The sequence below is a fragment of the Diaphorina citri genome, unplaced genomic scaffold, assembly GCF_000475195.1.
Source record: "Diaphorina citri unplaced genomic scaffold, Diaci psyllid genome assembly version 1.1 scaffold541, whole genome shotgun sequence".
NCBI lineage: Eukaryota > Metazoa > Arthropoda > Insecta > Hemiptera > Psyllidae > Diaphorina > Diaphorina citri.
The window spans coordinates 1-19,877 of NW_007377975.1; the positions used below are offsets into that span (position 1 = coordinate 1).

Sequence of the window (19,877 nt, forward strand, 5' to 3'; positions counted from 1 at the left end):
CCCTCAACTACCTCCCAACGGGGCTAATGACAATCGAAGTCGTGCCCCTTTTAAAATAAATTTATGAAAAAAAAAAAAAAACCTACCAACCTATAGATAGATAATTATGCCAAAATAGATGATTATGCCAGGAATAAATATTTATGCCAGGAATGTAACGAAAAAGAAGTCTAGAAAAAAAAGGTCAATATAGGCTCTGTTGTTTAAAAGCGTTGATGTCCTACATTCGAGACAAAGGATGATGTATTTAGAACATGCACTCTACAGACTCTACACTCTACAGTTTGCACTCTACATGGGGAAATGAGCTACTGAAACGCGGCAGTATAATGGGGAGACGTCTTTGTGTGTCAGTCAACTTTTTCCTCGCTTTTATCTCCTCGTCATTACTAGCACGAAATTCACGGAAAGAGAAAGTTTGCGAAGGAAAATGGATGAGAAGAATGGGCGAAAGGGAATGAGAATGATGAGGAAAGTTGGGAAGAAATGGAAAGGAAAGGGAACTGAAAGAAGGAAAATCTGAAAGGTGTTTACAAGGAGAGAAAAAAACGAGACTTTACCTACTCCAACGTATAAGCCTGGCAGTCCAGCGTGGGAATGCGGCTTCGATTTTGAGTGCCCTTCCAGGACATGAAAACTCTGAACAGATACCCAATTTGTGATTTTCAATGTATTTTTAAATAAATAATTATATTAATTATATCATATTATACTGAAAAAAAAAAAAAAATGGAAAAGAAAGGGAACTGAAAGAAGGAAAATCTGAAAGGTGTTTCCAAGGAGGGAAAAAAAGCAAGATTTTACCTACTCCAACGTATAAGCCTGGCAGTTCAGCGTGGGAATGCGGCTTCGATTTTGAGTGCCCTTCCAGGACATGAAAACCGGGAAAGGGTGTTTTATTTGAGATTTTCAATGTATTTTTAAATAAATATATCATATTATACTGAAAAAAAAAGAAGAGAATCGGACTGAAAACAATGAACTAGTTTCCTGAGTCCAAAAAATCCTTGTTGAATGGTAAATACATTGTGTTTAACAGCAACCAGTCATAGGCTGCCTACGTCATGTTTATTTCTTCAAATAATAAAAGCTGAGTTGGTTCTCTTACTTCTTATAGGTACTAAATGAAGAGAAAAGTAAATTAAAAAAGCTGACAATATTCCTGATAATTCTGACCTGTTTAAAACAGTTGCCGAAGTTCTTCAAAAAATAATCCAAGAAGATCTATTCTGGATTGACAAAGTGGTTAAAGTGGAAGAAATAAGTCGTATGGATCTAGACAAGAACAAAAATAGAACTTTACAAAGTGAACAATAACGAAAAATTGAAATGGCACATCATAAAAAGTAAGTAGGTAACGCTTAGAAAAGACTTTTGATACCTGCTCGACCTATACACATCAATAAAATTTTAGACAGAACATAAATACAAAGAAACATCCTAAACCAGTAGATATGTACACGAAATTAACATGGAATATACAAAGTATTTCGAAACAAGAATTACAAATGTATACAAGTAGCACTTTACTTACAAGAGGTTTGGAAAGGTTGGTTAAGGGTTTATACAAACATTATACACAACTTTCTGGTAACCTATTTGACATGAGCTTCTCACTGATGGTTTTTCCGTTCAGCTCGTCGGATTTTGTCTCCAAAAGCTCGCCGTAAGGTTTCTGTTTCTTGAGGGTCGACGTCCTCTGTTGGACTTCTTTGAAAACCGGTTCCGGACTACTGGAAGCTTTCAGTTCAAGGTCGTACGTGGGGGGAGGACTTTTGCTGATGTAGGGGAGGACATGATAGGTCTGGAATCAGAAATTGTCGAGTTTTGATTAGGCAAAGTTTGCAAGTGATTAATTTTAATCGCAATAAATCAGAATATTCAAAAAATAGATGGTCACATAAACCCTAATCCTACAATCAGCAAACCGCCAGATTCGCCAAATCAACTTGGTGAATCTGAACAACGGCCTACCTAAATTACCTAAAGTATAAGTAGACCCACTCTCCTCTACCTACACCATTCCTAATAGCTCTCAAAGTTCTCTCAAAGCACGGACCAAAGTTCCATGCGACAAAACACAGCAACATCGTATATCACATTGAAACGAAAGTTGCTCTAATAGATTGAAACATTTATAGGCCATATAAATGTTCTAATAACAAAGTCAATGCAAACAGAACAAGAAGGAGAAGGAGGCAAAGACAATACGTTTGGGAAATCCCAACGAGAAAAGGCAACATTAATATTATTACGATTCTCCAGACTGAGAAGAAAAAAAGGAGAAAAAACTTCTGAGAAAACTTTACAAGGAAAAAAGGCGTATAAAGAGTCAAAAAATTCCGAAAGCTTTCTGAAACTTTATCTGACCGTAAAATTATAAGTACCTACTTGTTTAATGGAGCTCATTTTTGTACATATAAAAAAACGGAACTCTTTCCAGAAGGAAAAATTCCGACATTAAATCTTTTGATAACATAAAAAAAATAAAGAGCCCGTTCAGTTGTCTTTGGAAAAGCTTTTTGCCCTTTTAAAGAGTCCTTGGAGACCTTCTTGAAAAAGAGAAATTAAAGAGCCCGTTCAGTTGTCTTTGGAAAAGCTTTTTGCCCTTTTAAAGAGTCCTTGGAGACCTTCTTGAAAAAGAGAAATACTTTCGAGTACAAATTAGGTAGAATAAATAATTTGAACAGCAGTTAAACGAAACAGTAGGTTTAAGAGGTGAACTTGACATTTTAGGACCTAAACAATGTGAGTATGAATATGAAGGTATTGATATTTTCTCGAACTACTCATATACCCAAGGTATCGTTTAAGAAAATTACGAAATGTCTGCACTACAGTCAAGGACTGGGACCCGTATTCCCGTATAAATAGGGTAGTATCAAAGGATTTTGATGGAATGAAAAAGAAAAGTTTATAGTGTAGATGTGTTTATGATGAGGCGATGCGATGTCGATTGACTATAGGCGCCTACATACCAAATTACCAAACACATAACAGTACCGAAGAGATAGTAATGTATCCTTTAGTCGAAACATTTCAGTCCGCTGTGTTTTATATTTTCTAGGTTTAAGAGGTGAACTTGACATTTTAGGACCTAAACAGTGTGAGTATGAATATGAAACTATTGATATTCTCTCGAACTTCTCATGTACCCAAGGTATCCTTTAAGAAAATTACGACATGTCTGCACTACAGTCAAGGACTGGGACCCGTATTCCCGTATAAATAGGGTAGTATCAAAGGATTTTGGTGGAATGAAAAAGAAAAGTTTATAGTGTGGATGTGTTTATGTTGAGGCGATGCGATGTCGATTGACTATAGGCGCCTACACACCAAATTACCAAACACATAACAGTACCGAAGAGATAGTAATGTATCCTTTAGTCGAAACATTTCAGTCCGCTGTGTTTTATATTTTCCATTTCTTTTATTTCTCTCAAATGCCACAGCAACCCCCTAAATTCTTTTCAAATCCTCTCTGTGCTTTTTTTCTCGTCAAAGAACATAGGGGACTTCACATAAATAGTTAATGGGATCCCCAAACCAACATCTAGCGGTTTGCTTTCTTTTCAGCGAAAAGATAAGGGGCGGTTGGGAACGACAGTTTATGCTGTAGGCATGTAGGAAGGGAGGTTAGGGAGGAGGCAGTGAAAATGAAGACATTTCGAAGGCTTATTCTGTGAGTTGTAATAAGAGGAGGGGAATACACACATAAATATGGATGGCAAAAGATTAAAGACGTTTAGGAGAGGGAGTCTCGTTACAGGGTCTGACAAAGAGATAGCACATTTCTTGAAATGAGTTGACGATTGCATAGTTTTTCAGGTATTTTTCATGTAAAACCTATGGTTGCTTACGTTATAACTCTTCTATTGGATACTTTTAGGGAAGGGTAGAAAGGGAAAAGAGTTGATAGAATGGAAGTGAGGGGGAGAAAATTGCGAGGGAAACCGAAAAAAAGCTGGAAAGATTGTGTGAATCAAGACTTGAGTGCGAACAATTTACCAGAACATGAGGTACACGATAGGGCTGAATAAAAGACCGGCCACTCACTATCAGGTAAACCTGACAGACGGACCTGTTCAGGCGTACCTGTCAGGTTTACCTGATAGGGAGTGGCCGGCTGAGGGGACTGCCCAGAAACGCCGACCCTATAGGAAAGGGCTAGAAAGAAGGAGATAACTTCCTAATCAGTGGTTGGGTGGAAGAGCTCAATCTTGAGAATGCTGCCACTTAAGAAGAAGAAGAAGCAGAAGAAGAAGAAGAGGAAGAACAAAAAAAAAAAAAAAAACTTACGTTTTCGTTTAATCTCAGTTCTTCGGTCCAATCTCAGAGCTCTTTTCCTTTCACTACAGCTGTGAATTTTGTCCTAGCACTTTGGGACTCATTTCAGCGTAACCACCACCACCAGCAGTAGTAACAGCAGCAGAAGGACGTCCGAACGGACACCAATGGCTTTTAAAGCGGTACCCTCCCAAAATCTCTCGTTCATGGAACAGAGAGTTAAAATAACCATGGATTAAAATCAGATTGCCTAATTGCCCGGTATTCACGATCAGACCGTCTGACAGACCTCGAGCTTTTTCCGCCACACACGGTATGACAGACCTAAGTCTGTGAGATAGCGGTCTATCAGACGAGACGTTTGAGCGTGAAAGGATTCCTTAAGTTCATCGTTTCACGTGGTTGGTTTCCGGACGTGTGACCATCTGGGGAATCTTGTGCTGATGTCCCCTCTCAGGCTAGTGAGGTAAATATTAAGAGTAGGAGGGTAGCTCCTGCTCAATGGAGGGTAAGTCCCCCGTGACCAAAGAACTTAGCAGTTATACAAGTTAAACCCCCTATTAAAGAAGTTCGGAATAAAAACGTGGCTAACCTTTTGCTTAAGATTAGATATCTCAAAAGACATTAATTCTTGGAATTATCAAAGCACGTTTTCAGACGCGGTGGGAATTTATTTCGGTCTGCAGCTGTTTTATTTCCAAAACTCCAAAGGTTACGTAGCGTAGGCACATTCTCAAGAAAAAAAAAAAAAAAAAAAAAAAAAAAAATAATTCAGCGAAAAGATAAGGGGCGGTTGGGAACGACAGTTTATGCTGTAGGCATGTAGGAAGGGACGTTAGGGAGGAGGCAGTGAAAATGAAGACATTTCGAAGGCTTATTCTGTGAGTTGTAATACGAGGAGGGGGAATACACACATAAATATGGATGGCAAAAGATTAAATTTAGGAGAGGGAGTCTCGTTACAGGGTCTGACAAAGAGATAGCACATTTCTTGAAATGAGTTCACGATTGCATAGTTTTTCAGGTATTTTTCATGTAAAACCTATGGTTGCTTACGTTATAACTCTTCTATTGGATACTTTTAGGGAAGGGTAGAAAGGGAAAAGAGTTGATAGAATGGAAGTGAGGGGGAGAAAATTGCGAGGGAAACCGAAAAAAAGCTGGAAAGATTGTGTGAATCAAGCCTTGAGTGCGAACAATTTATCAGAACATGAGGTACACGATAGGGCTGAATAAAAGACCGGCCACTCACTATCAGATAAATCTGACAGACGGACCTGTTCAGGCGTACCTGTCAGGTCTACCTGATAGTGAGTGGCCGGCTGAGAGGACTGCCCAGAAACGCCGACCCCATAGGAAAGGGCTAGAAAGAAGGAGGTAACTTCCTAATCAGTGGTTGGGTGGAAGAGCTCAATCTTGAGAATCCTGTCACTTAGAAGAAGCAGAAGAAGAAGAAGAAGAAGAAGAAAAGACTTACTTTTTTACTTAACCCTTAATAAGGCAGTGGTAGAATGATTACCACTTCGTTTTTCGCGCCTAAAAGTTTTCAAATGATTTTTTTCCCAAATTCTTTAAGAGGAACGAAGTACAAAATCGAAAGTTTTTCATGGAACTGGCCAGGCAAATCAAATACAAATCATTAAAAAAAATATATATATCGTTATCAAGGCTACCTTCATTCCTAAAACCACTGCTTCACTTTTAACCAAATATCCTTCAAAAATCTCCCCCTTTAGAAACTTCCCCCTGAAATCTACTCACCGAACTTGGCCGGAATAATGTCCGGATCCGCCGCCTCGTCCAAGTCTTTGCTCTTCTGGTGGAGATGATGGAGGTGGGAGGTGCTCACCTTCTCCACCATATGCTCCTCACATCCAGCGCTACGCGTCACCTTGCAAATGAGAAGCACGAGGAGGAGAAGAAAACAGATGCTGATCACGATGGAAGTGGTGACGATGTTGACAGCGGACGTGACGCTCGAGATGTTCTCGGTGTCTTCTGAAACACAAAGAAGCGGGCGTGTTGAAATATGAACGGGAGTGGTCGTGTTAATATTCGTACATTCGTAGTAGTTCACAGATAGTATAAGCTGAACAGAGGGCAACAGATTCCCCAACCCAAGAAACGCTAGACCTAAAATCTAGCAATATCAACATCTTTCGCAATTTATATGGTGTCCATAATGTAGAGTTCAAAGGTAAAAAACTTTCGAGGAGCTAAGTTTACACAATAATATGACACACTGTCTGTGATTTCTTTATGAAAAAGAGAGGTAAAAGCAAGTGAATTCTTCATAATTTTATCATTGATGGACTGGAGTTTCAACAAAACAATTCAACCCAACAAGGAAGCGTCAAACTCAAAACGGTCCCAACAAAATGATCAACCTGTCACGGAATCCACAACCCGTGAATATCTCGGACCAGTGAATCCAATGAAAATCCCACTAACACAATACCACAGACCCTTTTCCAACACTAAGCTCTGAGAGTTGACAAGTTCCATTTTCTTTTTTTCCCCGAGATCTATCAACTTGCTTCGAATAATTCGAACAAAACTTCAAACGAGAAGGGAAAGGAAAGGGAAAACTTTTGATCCACTTTGCCGCACAATAGTGGATGTTGTTTTTGAATCTACAATTACAAAGAACATTCGAAATTTCAAAGGTCCTTTTCGCTCTGAGCGGTTCGGACGGAATTCGGAATGGAGGATTAGGAAAGCATGGAAAAATGTCTTGGGAGCTTGGGACAGGATAAATTTTTAGAGTTACAGACGGTAGACGGTTGGAGCTCAAAGAGTGACTATCATAATGATCCTGAAAAACTGTAAACAGTGGACGTATTAGGAGGATTAGGAAAGCATGGAAAAATGTCTTGGGAGCTTGGGACAGGATGAATTTTTAGAGTTACAGACGGTAGACGGTTGGAGCTCAAAGAGTGACTATCATAATGATCCTGAAAAACTGTAAACAGTGGACGTATTTTGGAGGAATGTGTTGCTAAAATGGGATGCTCTTATAGAACAATCTCAAATTAAAAGTAATTCAAAGAGCAGGACACACAACAAGGGTTGAGCTTGACAATGGAGTATTTTGATCTGCTTTTCAAGCATATTCTTCTGTTTAATCTCAGTTCTTCGGTCCAATCTCAGAGCTCTTCCTTTCACTACAGCTGTGAATTTTGTCCTAGCACTTTGGGACTCATTTCAGCGTAACCACCACCACCACCAGCAGTAGTAACAGCAGCAGAAGGACGTCCGAACGGACACCAATGGCTTTTAAAGCGGTACCCTCCCAAAATCTCTCGTCACTGAAAGGCACTCGTCGCAAGGAAAACTTAAACTGGAAACTTAAGCTCCCCGCTCCCTATTCAAAATGTTTTCAGTCCCCCCACCCTCCCTGTTTCTCGTTTTTTTCATTCGGACAAATTCCCATCTAAGAATTAGCTCCCCCTTCTTCCCCTGTGGAAAACCTAAATGACAAGGCTCTTTCCCACCATAGAGTTTTACGCTCCTTTCTTTACCGGCTATTTATGAACCTATGGCAGTAGGACATCGCTATACAATACTGGTAGTGTTAAGAAGTGCAGTAGTGTTCAATAGTAGACATTACCGAGATTTTTCAGTTCCCGATAATTTACTACTTATAATGTAGACTAATGGCCTTAGCGATACTGATGATGTAGGTACAAGTATTGGTGAGGATCATGCGTAGAAGTTCAAAATCAACTTTCTAGTTCTTGCGTCTTTTTTTTCTGAAACATATGTAGGTATTTTGTATTGAAAGTTGAAATCAAATATGTATTTCAATACTCTACGTCACATACAACAAATTCTTTGACATGCTGACAATTCTTCTTCCAACGTTGAAATAATCTCCTTCCTCCAATCTTTCTTCTCCTCCTTTTCTCAACTGCCTTTCTTCTCTTTAGGTAGGTATATCTTCCTCCCTTTCCCCTCTTTGTATCTTCCTCCCCCTCCCTAGCTCTTTCTTCCATTCCGCTCTGTAAATCTTTCTCCCCCTTCCTAGCTGTCTCTTCCCTCTCTTCATTCGCGTTATTTTTCTTCTCCCGAGGAAAACTTGATAGCAAAGTTTCCCGCTAAGTTCTTTTCGTATATAAACTCTCAGACCCAGAAACGGGAGAGAGAGAAAAAATCACGTCAAACCAGTCTGTGCGTTTTCCCATCAATGTTTTCCTGGGAAATTCAAATTTTCCCTCCTCGAAGAGAGGAGTTGGTTCCCTATTCAAAATGTTTTCAGTCCCCACACCCTCCCTGTTTCTCGTTTTTTTCATTCGGACAAATTCCCATCTAAGAATTAGCTCCCCCTTCTCTCCCTGTGGAAAACCTAAATGACAAGGCCCTGTTCTCAAGAAGGAGGAGGAGGAAGGAAATAGGGAGGGAAAATAACTCTTTCCCACCATAGATTTTTACCCTCCTTTCTTTACCGGCTATCTATGAACGACATCGGTATTATAGTTTTTGACGTGCTTTGACATTTGACTGTCTCCAGCGTACAATACTGGTAGTGTTAAGAAGAGCAGTAGTGTTCAATAGTAGACATTACCGAGATTTTCACTTCCCGATAATTTACTACCTACTTATAATGTAGACTAATGGCCTTAGCGATACTGATGATGTACAAGTTTTGGTGAGGATCATGCGTAGAAGTTCAAAATCAAGTTTCTAGTTCTTGCGTCTTTTTTTCTGAAACGTATGTAGGTATTTTGTATTGAAAGTTGAAATCAAATATGTATTTCAATACTCTACGTCACATACAACAAATTCTTTGACATGCTGACAAGACTTAATTCTTCTTCCAACGTTGAAATAATCTCCTTCCTCCAATCTTTCTTCTCCTCCTTTTCTCAACTGCCTTTCTTCTCTTTAGGTATATCTTCCTCCCTTTCCCCTCTTTGTATCTTCCTCCCCCTCCCTAGCTCTTTCTTCCATTCCGCTCTGTAAATCTTTCTCCCCCTTCCTAGCTGTCTCTTCCCTCTCTTCATTCGCGTTATTTTTCTTCTCCCGAGGAAAACTTGATAGCAAAGTTTCCCGCTAAGATCTTTTCGTTTAAACTCTCAGACCCAGAAACGGGAGAGAGAAAAAAAATCACGTCAAACCAGTCTGTGCGTTTTCCCATCAATGTTTTCCTGGGAAATTCAAATTTTCCCTCCTCGAAGAGAGGAGTTGGGGAGTTACAATAAGTTTTCATTATGTTCCCTCAATATATTCTTCGCCCTGTTTCTTTTTCCCTCCATCTTACCCGATTTCTCCCATCGTGTGTCCTTATTAATCTTACTCCTACTTTTTCATCTTCTGTTTTTTCATTTTTCTTTAGTCCATCGTTTTTGAGTTTACCATCATCTTCATCTGCTACTTTCACTACTTTATAATTATTTCCTTCTGCTTTTTCATTTTTATGCACTAGTCCACTGTCGTTTGGTCCTTTTCCATCTTTCCTTTCTTATTAATTTTATTCTAATTTTCGATATTTCCTTACTCAAGTTTATTGTCTTTTAGTTAATCATCTTAATTTTTTGCTTCTCCATTTCCCTCTTCATATTCGTCTTACACTCTTGCTCCTTCTACTACTTCATCTTTTCCAAGTTCTTCACCTACTTTTGTTTCATTGGCATCATCTTTCTCTTGTTCATTTTTCTTTATTGTTTCTCTACATCTCTGTTTCTTTTCTCTTTCATTGAGTTTTATTTTTTCTCTTTTCTATAGGTACAAATAATGGGTATTTTTTATTCTACTGAGATACTTAGACTATTTTTTCTTCTCTAAGTCCACTGTTTCTGCTCCTTTTTTTTTTTTTTTTTTTTTTTTTTTTTTTTTTTTTTTTTTTTTTTTTTTTTTTAATTTTTTTTTTTTTTTTTCTTTTTTTTTTTAGGTAGGTACATAAACATTTTTAAGAGCGAAAGTGCTGTCGTTCTATAATGGGGAGAGAGAAAATTACAGGATAGGAGAAAGCCAGCCGTTCCGAGAACGAACACCGGATAAAGTTCGTCACGGGCGGGAATCGAACCCGCGGCCCAGCGCTTACAAGGCAGGTACACTACCTTCGAAGTTCGAAAGGCTGGCTCATTTGATTTTGAATTGCTCGTCAAATACTCCAGGACTTCATTACCAACATCACGAAATCCATTAACATGGGACTTGGGATTTAACTGAGAACTCATTATTTTAATTCCCGGTCTGAAAGTCGCCTCACTTCATCTTGAGCCTTGTGTACAGTATCCATTCAATAATCAACTCCTTGACTTCCCCTCTCCTCTTCAAAATTTGAAAGTAGTGCATTATTTTATGCACAAGGTAACGGCGCAACTGTGCATAATGCGCAGGCTTCAATTTTTCTTTTTTTAGGTAGGTACATATAGCATATAGTACATAAACATTTTTAAGAGCGAATACAAAATAATAATAATAATAAAAATAGATAGGTACTCTTAATATAAAAAAATCACATCACATAATATAGATAATAAGTAAGTAGGTAGGTATATTATATGTTATCACTGTTATCAGTCTTTCGGCAAATCAACTACGGAAGGGAAGGTACCTAACATAGGATTGTCCTAAATCGTCCTCAAGAAAAAAAAAAAAAAAAAAAAAAAAAAAAAAAAAAAAAAAAAAAAAACCTAACAAACCACCGGTGAGATGGTTCCATTTAGAGTAAGATGTCTTGGCAAGAGCCACGGCGATCTGCTTAGCGTGGCCAAGACATCCGGAGATGCAGTGGGCCTCGACTACCAAAATTCCGGAGACTGTATACATTAATTCCTCGGAAGCTATATAATGTCGCTGTATGACAAATCGTAGCAGTCAGAGGAGGTTTAGCACGCCCGCTGTAAGTGACATGCACTCCGAGCATACACCATTTCAATTATCCTGTAGTGAAACGTAGCTTTGTACGCGGCTCGGAAGAGTGGGCGAAGAAGAACGCGAAGGAGTTGGACGCCGAGGATTGGGATTATGCAAAAAGCAAAAAAAAAAAAAAAAAAAAAAGAAAAAAAAAGCTCGGTCTTCCTTTAGCAGAAGTTTTCCTGAGGTTGTGGTTATGTACCGGGTTGAGGTGAGACAGGATATTGTTTCTACAGTTTGGCACGGGAGTGGTAACTTAAAAACAAGGCAAGTTTACCAACCTTGCCTATCCCAACCCGGTACATAACTACAACCTGAAAGCTACTTTGGTTTGGATCGACATCACATTTTGGATTTCGCACGTGTTTTGACCGCTAAATGACATCGCCTTTTAGGTTAGACTGCTTTTAGTCATATATATAATAGCCTCTGTAGGTCATGTCTATTATCTATTGTGAAGGGCGAAATTAAAATATAAAGTAATAGCCTAGTTTTGCTCTTAGTTCAAACTGACAGTTCTAGATAATGCAGAGTAAGGTATTTGATGAAATCAAGTAATTTCTCACAAAAGAGCAGATTGTTTTGACTTCTCCTGAAAATTTTAATCTCTTCCTGACTCAGACAGTAAACCATATCCTCCAGCCGCCCCCCAACTCCAGGTCTCAGGTGAGTCATTTGCTACATGGTAAGTAGCAACTCCTGAATGTCCCCAATGGGGTTGCTACTCTCATTTGTTTTATGATACCCAGTCCCCAGTCAGGATATACCCCCACTCCGGCGCTCCTCGTAACGACCCCCTATTTATATCCCATTCGTTACGCTGCATGGCACATTATTTAACCCTCTGCGGGAATGATCCGCCCCCGTGAAAAAAATGGCAAGGTTCCCGGATGCCATCAAAAAAAAATGTTGTCCAGAATGAAATGTCAAAACGAAACGAAGGCCAGCCACTTAGATACGTTTGGAAAAAGCTTCTGACTTTTATTCTCTCAGACGAGACGGTCTGAACTTCAGACTTTGAAGTCAGAAGCCATCACACATGTTCCGACGGTCTGTCAGACAGTCTGAGACTCTAAGCGTGAGTGGTCGGCATAAGGCTGCGGATAAACTTGTCCAGATTCTAGTCTTGCAACGTCGCGTAGTAAAACTGTAAAATATGTAATATGTATGTAGATTGGCTTTCGAAAAATTCACGTTTAGTTTCCAGTGGATCATTGGAGAACAGTAGGCTACTACTATTATTGTGGTCAAATTCTCAAATTATAGTGAGGATAAAATTCCATACCTCGGCTGGGATTGAACCAAAATTCTGGGTACTTTATAACATAATTCTGGAAGGCTGTATAATTTTGTATGCACATCTCGCAGCGTTAGGATTTAGCACGCCCCGCCTGTAAGTGACATGCACTCCAGAGCATACACCATTCATATTATCCTGTATGAAACTAGCTTTGTATGGCGGCTCAAGATGGGAAAAAAGAAAGATTGGGATTATGCAACAAGCAATCAAAAAAAAAGGGACTCGGGCTTCCTTTAGCGGAAGTTTTCCTGAGGTTGTGGTTATGTACCGGATTGAGGTGAGACAGGATATTGTTTTTACAGTTTGGCACGGGAGTGGTAACTTAAAAACAAGGCAAGTTTACCAACCTTGCCTATCCCAACCCGGTACATAACCACAAACTGAAAGCTACTTTGGATCGACTTCACATTTTGGATTTCGCACGTGTTTTGACCGCTAAATGACATCACCTTTTAGGTTAGACTGCTTTTAGTCAAATATACAATAGCCTCTGTAGGTCATGTCTATTATCTATTGTGAAGGGGGAAATTAAAATATAAAGTAATAGCCTAGTTTTGCTCTTAGTTCAAATTAACAGTTCTAGATAATGCAGAGTTATTTGATGAAATCAAGTAATTTCTCACAAAGGAGCAGATTGTTTTGACTTCTCCTGAAAATTTTAATCTCTTCCTGACTCAGACAGTAAACCATATCCTCCAGTCGCCCAGCCGCCCCCCAACTCCAGGTCTCAGGTGAGTCATTTGCTACATGGTAAGTAGCAACTCCTGAATGTCCCCAATGGGGTTGCTACTCTCATTTGTTTTATGATACCCAGTCCCCAGTCAGGATATACCCCCACTCCGGCGCTCCTCGTAACGACCCCCTATTTATATCCCATTCGTTACGCTGCATGGCACATTATTTAACCCTCTGCGGGAATGATCCGCCCCCGTGAAAAAAATGGCAAGGTTCCCGGATGCCATCAAAAAAAAATGTTGTCCAGAATGAAATGTCAAAACGAAACGAAGGCCAGCCACTTAGATACGTTTGGAAAAAGCTTCTGACTTTTATTCTCTCAGACGAGACGGTCTGAACTTCAGACTTTGAAGTCAGAAGCCATCACACATGTTCCGACGGTCTGTCAGACAGTCTGAGACTCTAAGCGTGAGTGGTCGGCATAAGGCTGCGGATAAACTTGTCCAGATTCTAGTCTTGCAACGTCGCGACCGGGTTGAGGTGAGACAGGATATTGTTTCTACAGTTTGGCACGGGAGTGGTAACTTAAAAACAAGGCAAGTTTACCAACCTTGCCTATCCCAACCCGGTACATAACTACAACCTGAAAGCTACTTTGGTTTGGATCGACATCACATTTTGGATTTCGCACGTGTTTTGACCGCTAAATGACATCGCCTTTTAGGTTAGACTGCTTTTAGTCATATATATAATAGCCTCTGTAGGTCATGTCTATTATCTATTGTGAAGGGCGAAATTAAAATATAAAGTAATAGCCTAGTTTTGCTCTTAGTTCAAACTGACAGTTCTAGATAATGCAGAGTAAGGTATTTGATGAAATCAAGTAATTTCTCACAAAAGAGCAGATTGTTTTGACTTCTCCTGAAAATTTTAATCTCTTCCTGACTCAGACAGTAAACCATATCCTCCAGCCGCCCCCCAACTCCAGGTCTCAGGTGAGTCATTTGCTACATGGTAAGTAGCAACTCCTGAATGTCCCCAATGGGGTTGCTACTACAAAATTTTGTATTGCCTAAAATAAACAAATAATATTACCCATCTATTAATTCCATACACAAAAGCCCACTCAGGCTTAGGCGTAATAAAGGGCAAACAGCCCTAACGGACGTTTTAAGCTTCTACGAATCTAACTACCTAATAAGACAGGGTGTTTACCTTAATTTGGACTTTAATTGCGTTTCCACGCGCCGGTAATGCCAAAGGCCAAGACTTCAATTCAATTCGTGGAGGAGTCGATTATTTATTATTATTTTCCCCCTTTTTGGCCTACACGTACCTTCTTAGGTACGTTAAGTACACTTAAACATTAGACTCGTGAGAGCACTTGAGTACCCAAGTAAGTGGGTACCAAGTACTGGTAAGTGTGTAACAGAAAGCGGCGGCACCACGTCCCATTTGGGTAACGAAAGAGCCATCGCCAACACAATTTGCCTCGCTGCTTCAGTACTCAAGTTGTGCACTAGGCTTGTTCAGGTTCTGAATATTTTATGTAAACGCAAATTAAAATGCCTTGCTCCGTTACAAAGGCAAATTAAATTAGACTCGAGTCGTCTAAATGCCAATGAAGGCAGGAAAAAAAGTAAAAGGAAAATGCCGCTATAATGACGATGCGATAGGGGAGGAGAGGAATTTTTCTAATTTGTTTTCTTAATGAAATTCTAAAAAGTAAAAGGAAAATGCCGCTATAATGACGATGCGATAGGGGAGGAGAGGAATTTTTCTAATTTGTTTTCTTAATGAAATTCTACCTGGGAGAAGTTCTGAGAAAACAAGAAGTATCAGGTCTCTCTCGCTATTATGTTGAGCTCTATGGGTATGAATCTTCAGTATTACTTAACCCTGTGTCGTATTTTACTAGTGGTTCAGTGAACAGCAGAGTACTTTCTTGGAAAAATGGCTTTACTCCAGCAGTAGGCTACTACTATTATTGTGGTCAACAAACACAATAAAATAAACAAAAACTCACCTGCATAATGTGCACCGCTCATACTGAAGTCATCCCAGATGACAGGCAGACTCCGACCTTTCGCATTAACCCCTGATATCATTCATTATCTCTTCATTTTTATCTTCTTATTCTTTTTTCTATATTTTTAGAAGATATTCCTGAGATAGTTCTTTCTTCGTTTTCCTCTCTCTCTCAATTTTAGTTCTTTTGTGTGTAACCTCTATTCTTCTCTCCTCTTCCGTCTCTATTTTTTGCTCTTCCATATTCTTCTTCGTCTTCTTCTTAAATCTTTTCCCGAGAAGAGCGTGGTTCAAGTTTGCGGCCACAACCATCAACCATTCTCGGTAACAAAAAAAAAAAGTTTCCATCCTCTCTATTTCCCATGTTTTCTTTCCGTCATTTTTTTTATCTGCAAGTTTCCCGCTAGTGTGCTTCGAGGCTTTCAGTTTGGTTTCCGAACTTCGTCCTCGAATTGCTTGATACATTGAATATTGAAAGTTCGAAAGATGGATGGGAATTTTATTCAGATTCAAAATCTTTTAGCCTTGATAATTATGTAAACCATCTTTTCTTCATTCACTATCTCTTCATTTTTATCCTCTTATTCTTTTTTCTATATTTTTAGAAGATATTCCTGAGATAGTTCTTTCTTCGTTTTCCTCTCTCTCAATTTTAGTTCTTTTGTGTGTAACCTCTATTCTTCTCTCCTCTTCCGTCTCGATTTTTTGCTCTCTCTTCCATATTCTTCTTCTTCATCTTCTTCTTAAATCTTTTCCCGAGAAGAGCGTGGTTCAAGTTTGCGGCCACAACCATCAACCATTCTCGCTAACAAAAAAAGTTTCCATCCTCTCTATTTCCCATGTTTTCTTTCCGTCATTTTTTTCCTCTGCAAGTTTCCCGCTAGTGTGCTTCGAGGCTTTCAGTTTGGTTTCCGAACTTCGTCCTCGAATTCCTTGATACATTGAATATTGAAAGTTCGAAAGATGGATGGGAATTTTATTCAGATTCAAAATCTTTTAGCCTTGATAATTATGTAAACCTTCATACCTACACAAAAAGCCTATTCTGAGGCTTAGCTGAAGGAGCGAACAGCCTCAAAGGATGGGTTATGCTTCTACGAAATCCGGAAAGTTTGGAATTCTCGCTCCTCGGTGAACTTTTTACAGGATTTTGGCAGGCAAGCATCTTTTCTGCCAGACATCGAGATAATAGTCACTACAAAATTCCGAGTACTTTATAACATAATTCTGGAAGGCTGTATAATTCTGTATGCAAATCTCGTAGCGTCAGGATTTAGCACGCCCCGCCTGTAAGTGACATGCACTCCAGAGCATACACCATTCATATTATCCTGTATGAAACTAGCTTTGTAAGGCAAGTACCTATTTACAAAGGATGTCAAAATTAAATAAATTCATTAATAAAAAAAGACTTACGTTATTGCTCTGAAGGTTCTGCGTCACCCACTCATCGGTGAAGTCAGAGTTGCTCATCTGCAGAGGAGATTCCCTCAGGATGACTGCTGTACCGTTACCACTGCTGGTGTTGACGGGTTCTGTGAGGTGGCCATGGAACAGAAAGTTCAAATAACCATGGATTAAAATCAGTTTGCCTAATTGCCCGGTATTCACGATCAGACCGTCTGACAGAGCTAGGTCTCGAGCTTTTTCCGCCACACACGGTATGACAGACCTAAGTCTGTGAGATAGCGGTCTATCAGACGAGACGTTTGAGCGTGAAAGGATTCCTTGAGTTCATCGTTTCACGTGGTTGGTTTCCGGATGTGTGACCATCTGGGGAATCGTGTGATGTCCCCTCTCAGGCTAGTGAGGTGAATAAGAGTAGGCGGGTAGCTTGTGCTCAATGGAGGGTAAGTTCCCCTTCACCAAAGAACTTAGCAGTTATACAAGTTAAACCCCCTATTAAAGAAGTTCGGAATAAAAACGTGGCTAACCTTTTGCTTAAGATTAGAATACGTTTGGAAAAAGCTTCTGACTTATATTCTCTCAGACGAAGACTTTGAAGTCAGAAACCATCACACATGTTCCGACGATCTGTCAGACAGTCTGAGACTCTAAGCGTGAGTGGTCGGCATAAGGCTGCGGATAAACTTGTCCAGATTCTAGTCTTGCAACGTCGCGTAGTAAAACTGTAAAACATGTAATATGTATGTAGATTGCTTTCGAAAATTTCACGTTTAGTTTCCAGTGGATCATTGGAGAACAGTAGGCTACTACTATTATTGTGGTCAAATTCTCAAATTAGGTATATTGAGGATAAAATTCCATACCTCGGCTGGGATTGAACCCACGCCCTCCTGTTTACCAGGCGAGCGCCTTGACCACTACACCACCGTTTTTGAACGCCTAGTATTTGTTTGAACTCTAGCTTTCGGCACCAAACGAGGTTATGGTCTTCAAGGGGTTAACTATAATAGTTGTAGTCGTTAGGTCATTATCGCCAGACAGGGTGTCATAAGGGCATAAGGGTTGACGAAATGTACCATGACAACTAAAATACCAAATTTTCAAAATTTTGTATTGCCTAAAATAAACAAATAATATTACCTATCTATTAATTCCATACACAAAAGCCCACTCAGGCTTAGGTGTAAGGGGCAAACAGCCCTAACGGATGTTTTAAGCTTCTACGAATCTAACTACCTAATAAGACAGGGTGTTTACCTTAATTTGGACTTTAATTGCGTTTCCACGCGCCGGTAATGCCAAAGGCCAAGGCTTCAATTAAATTCGTGGAGGAGTCGATTATTTATTATTATTTCCCCCTTTTTGGCCTATACGTACCTTCTTAGGTACGTTAAGTACACTTAAACATTAGAGTCGTGAGAGCACTTGAGTACCCAAGTACTGGTAAGTGGGTAACAGAAAGCGGCGGCACCACGTCCCATTTGGGTAACGAAAGAGCCATCGCCAACACAATTTGCCTCGCTGCTTCAGTACTCAAGTTGTGCACTAGGCTTGTTCAGGTTCTGAATATTTTATGTAAACGCAAATTAAAATGCCTTGCTCCGTTACAAAGGCAAATTAAATTAGACTCGAGTCGTCTAAATGCCAATGAAGGCAGGAAAAAAAAAAAAGTAAAAGGAAAATGCCGCTATAATGACGATGCGATAGGGGAGGAGAGGAATTTTTCTAATTTGTTTTCTTAATGAAATTCTACCTGGGAGAAGTTCTGAGAAAACAAGAAGTATCAGGTCTCGCTCGCTATTATGTTGAGCTCTATGGGTATGAGAGTATCTTCAGTATTACTTAACCCTGTGTCGTATTTTACTAGTGGTTCAGTGAATAGCAGAGTACTTTCTCGGAAAAATGGCCCCTGACTCCCTGAGCCCGTAGGTTCAGATATGGCTACAATCAAATAAGGAGAAAAGTTCCTTTGATGAGTGTTTCTGCCACATTTCATTCAAATGAGACAAACTATTCGAGAGTTAGGGTGAAACAAACAAACAAACAAACGAATTTGCCAACGGATTTACACACAAACTAAGACGAGAGACAAAATGTAGAGTTGAAATTTACCTAACGTACATCTCAATTCATTCGTTCAACAAAAGGAATTTAAATTGTGAATAAATACTTGTCATAAATGTCGTTCCCCGCTGAGTACACTACCCTAATTTTTATGACTTGACTTGGACTCGAACCAACAACCTCCAGATCCAGAGTCCACCGTGCTAAGTACACTACTGAGGTTGGTTCATTCGTTCAACAATAAAATAATAATATGTAATAATAGTGTTTATTTATACTGCTCGCATAGGACTGAAAAGTCCCCTTACTCCAGCAGTAGGCTACTACTAATATTGTGGTCAACAAACACAATAAAATAAACCAAAACTCACCTGCATAATGTGCACCGCTCATACTGAAGTCATCCCAGATGACAGGCAGACTCCGACCTTTCGCATTAACCCCTGATATCACCACTCGCATCAGTACGGTACCATCCAGCCCCAAATCCTCCAGCGTGAAGGCCGGGGTATCCAGATTAGTCAGGTTGACCAGCAGGTTAAGGTCAGAGGCCGAGTATAACTCCAGGGTGAATGTCTGGGGAAGGCCACCGTCGTAGCCAGGCGTGCAGGAGATGTGAACGGAGCTTGTCGTTTCGTTTCGCACCGAGCAGTTCTGTGGTGGCTGCGGCTTGCCTGAAACAGAGTCGGGTGGAAATAGATTAGCTAAGCTATTTATTTTAAGTTTTGATAGCGATTATCTAAATTAGCTAGAAATTCTAGAACATGAAAAATTCAGTTTTCATTTTGCCGGTCTCTTCAACCTCTTTGTCTCATTTTCTAGCCTACGTTCAACTGCGTCCTTTATCCACTTACTGCCTCCATAGTAGCCCGAAAGTGCCTACATCTCGCCAACTGTTCCTTCCCGTTACTGTCACCTCCTAAACTGGAGGACCAGAACTCACTGCTAGTCTCCCTCAGCCTGCCAAGCTCAACACCTCCTTCTGGTCATCTCTCCAACCTCTTCCTGATTCCTCTAATCTCCGGCAGTCTACCTACACTTTACGCTTCCTCAACATTCCCAGCACTCTACTTATTCGTTATCCTTCCGCCTTCCCCAATAGTGTCTCCCCTCAATTTTATACCTCTCCTCTGTCCTCCCCAACATTGGTAGTCCCCTCCCCCAATCTCGGGAACTCTGCCAACCCTCTATCCTCCCCAAACATTCTTCCACCCTCTATCCTTCCCAACAGCCATTCGTCTTCTTCAAATCCTCC

At 39.9% G+C, this 19,877-nt stretch overlaps 1 protein-coding gene across 1 annotated transcript in view; it reads right to left on the bottom strand.

The window, feature by feature from the left end:
* Window positions 1–1,573: 1,573 nt before the first annotated feature.
* LOC103509887 (B-cell receptor CD22) overlaps window positions 1,574–19,877 on the bottom strand; it is an 86,506-nt gene continuing 68,202 nt past the window's right edge. The window contains exons 10-14 of the mRNA XM_017444349.1: window positions 19,051–19,296; window positions 15,150–15,206; window positions 6,049–6,285; window positions 4,380–4,486; window positions 1,574–1,804 (exon numbers count right to left, since the gene is read on the bottom strand). Coding sequence (XP_017299838.1) covers window positions 1,574–1,804; window positions 4,380–4,486; window positions 6,049–6,285; window positions 15,150–15,206; window positions 19,051–19,296 — 878 coding nt within the window. The remainder of the gene's footprint in view (window positions 1,805–4,379; window positions 4,487–6,048; window positions 6,286–15,149; window positions 15,207–19,050; window positions 19,297–19,877) is intronic.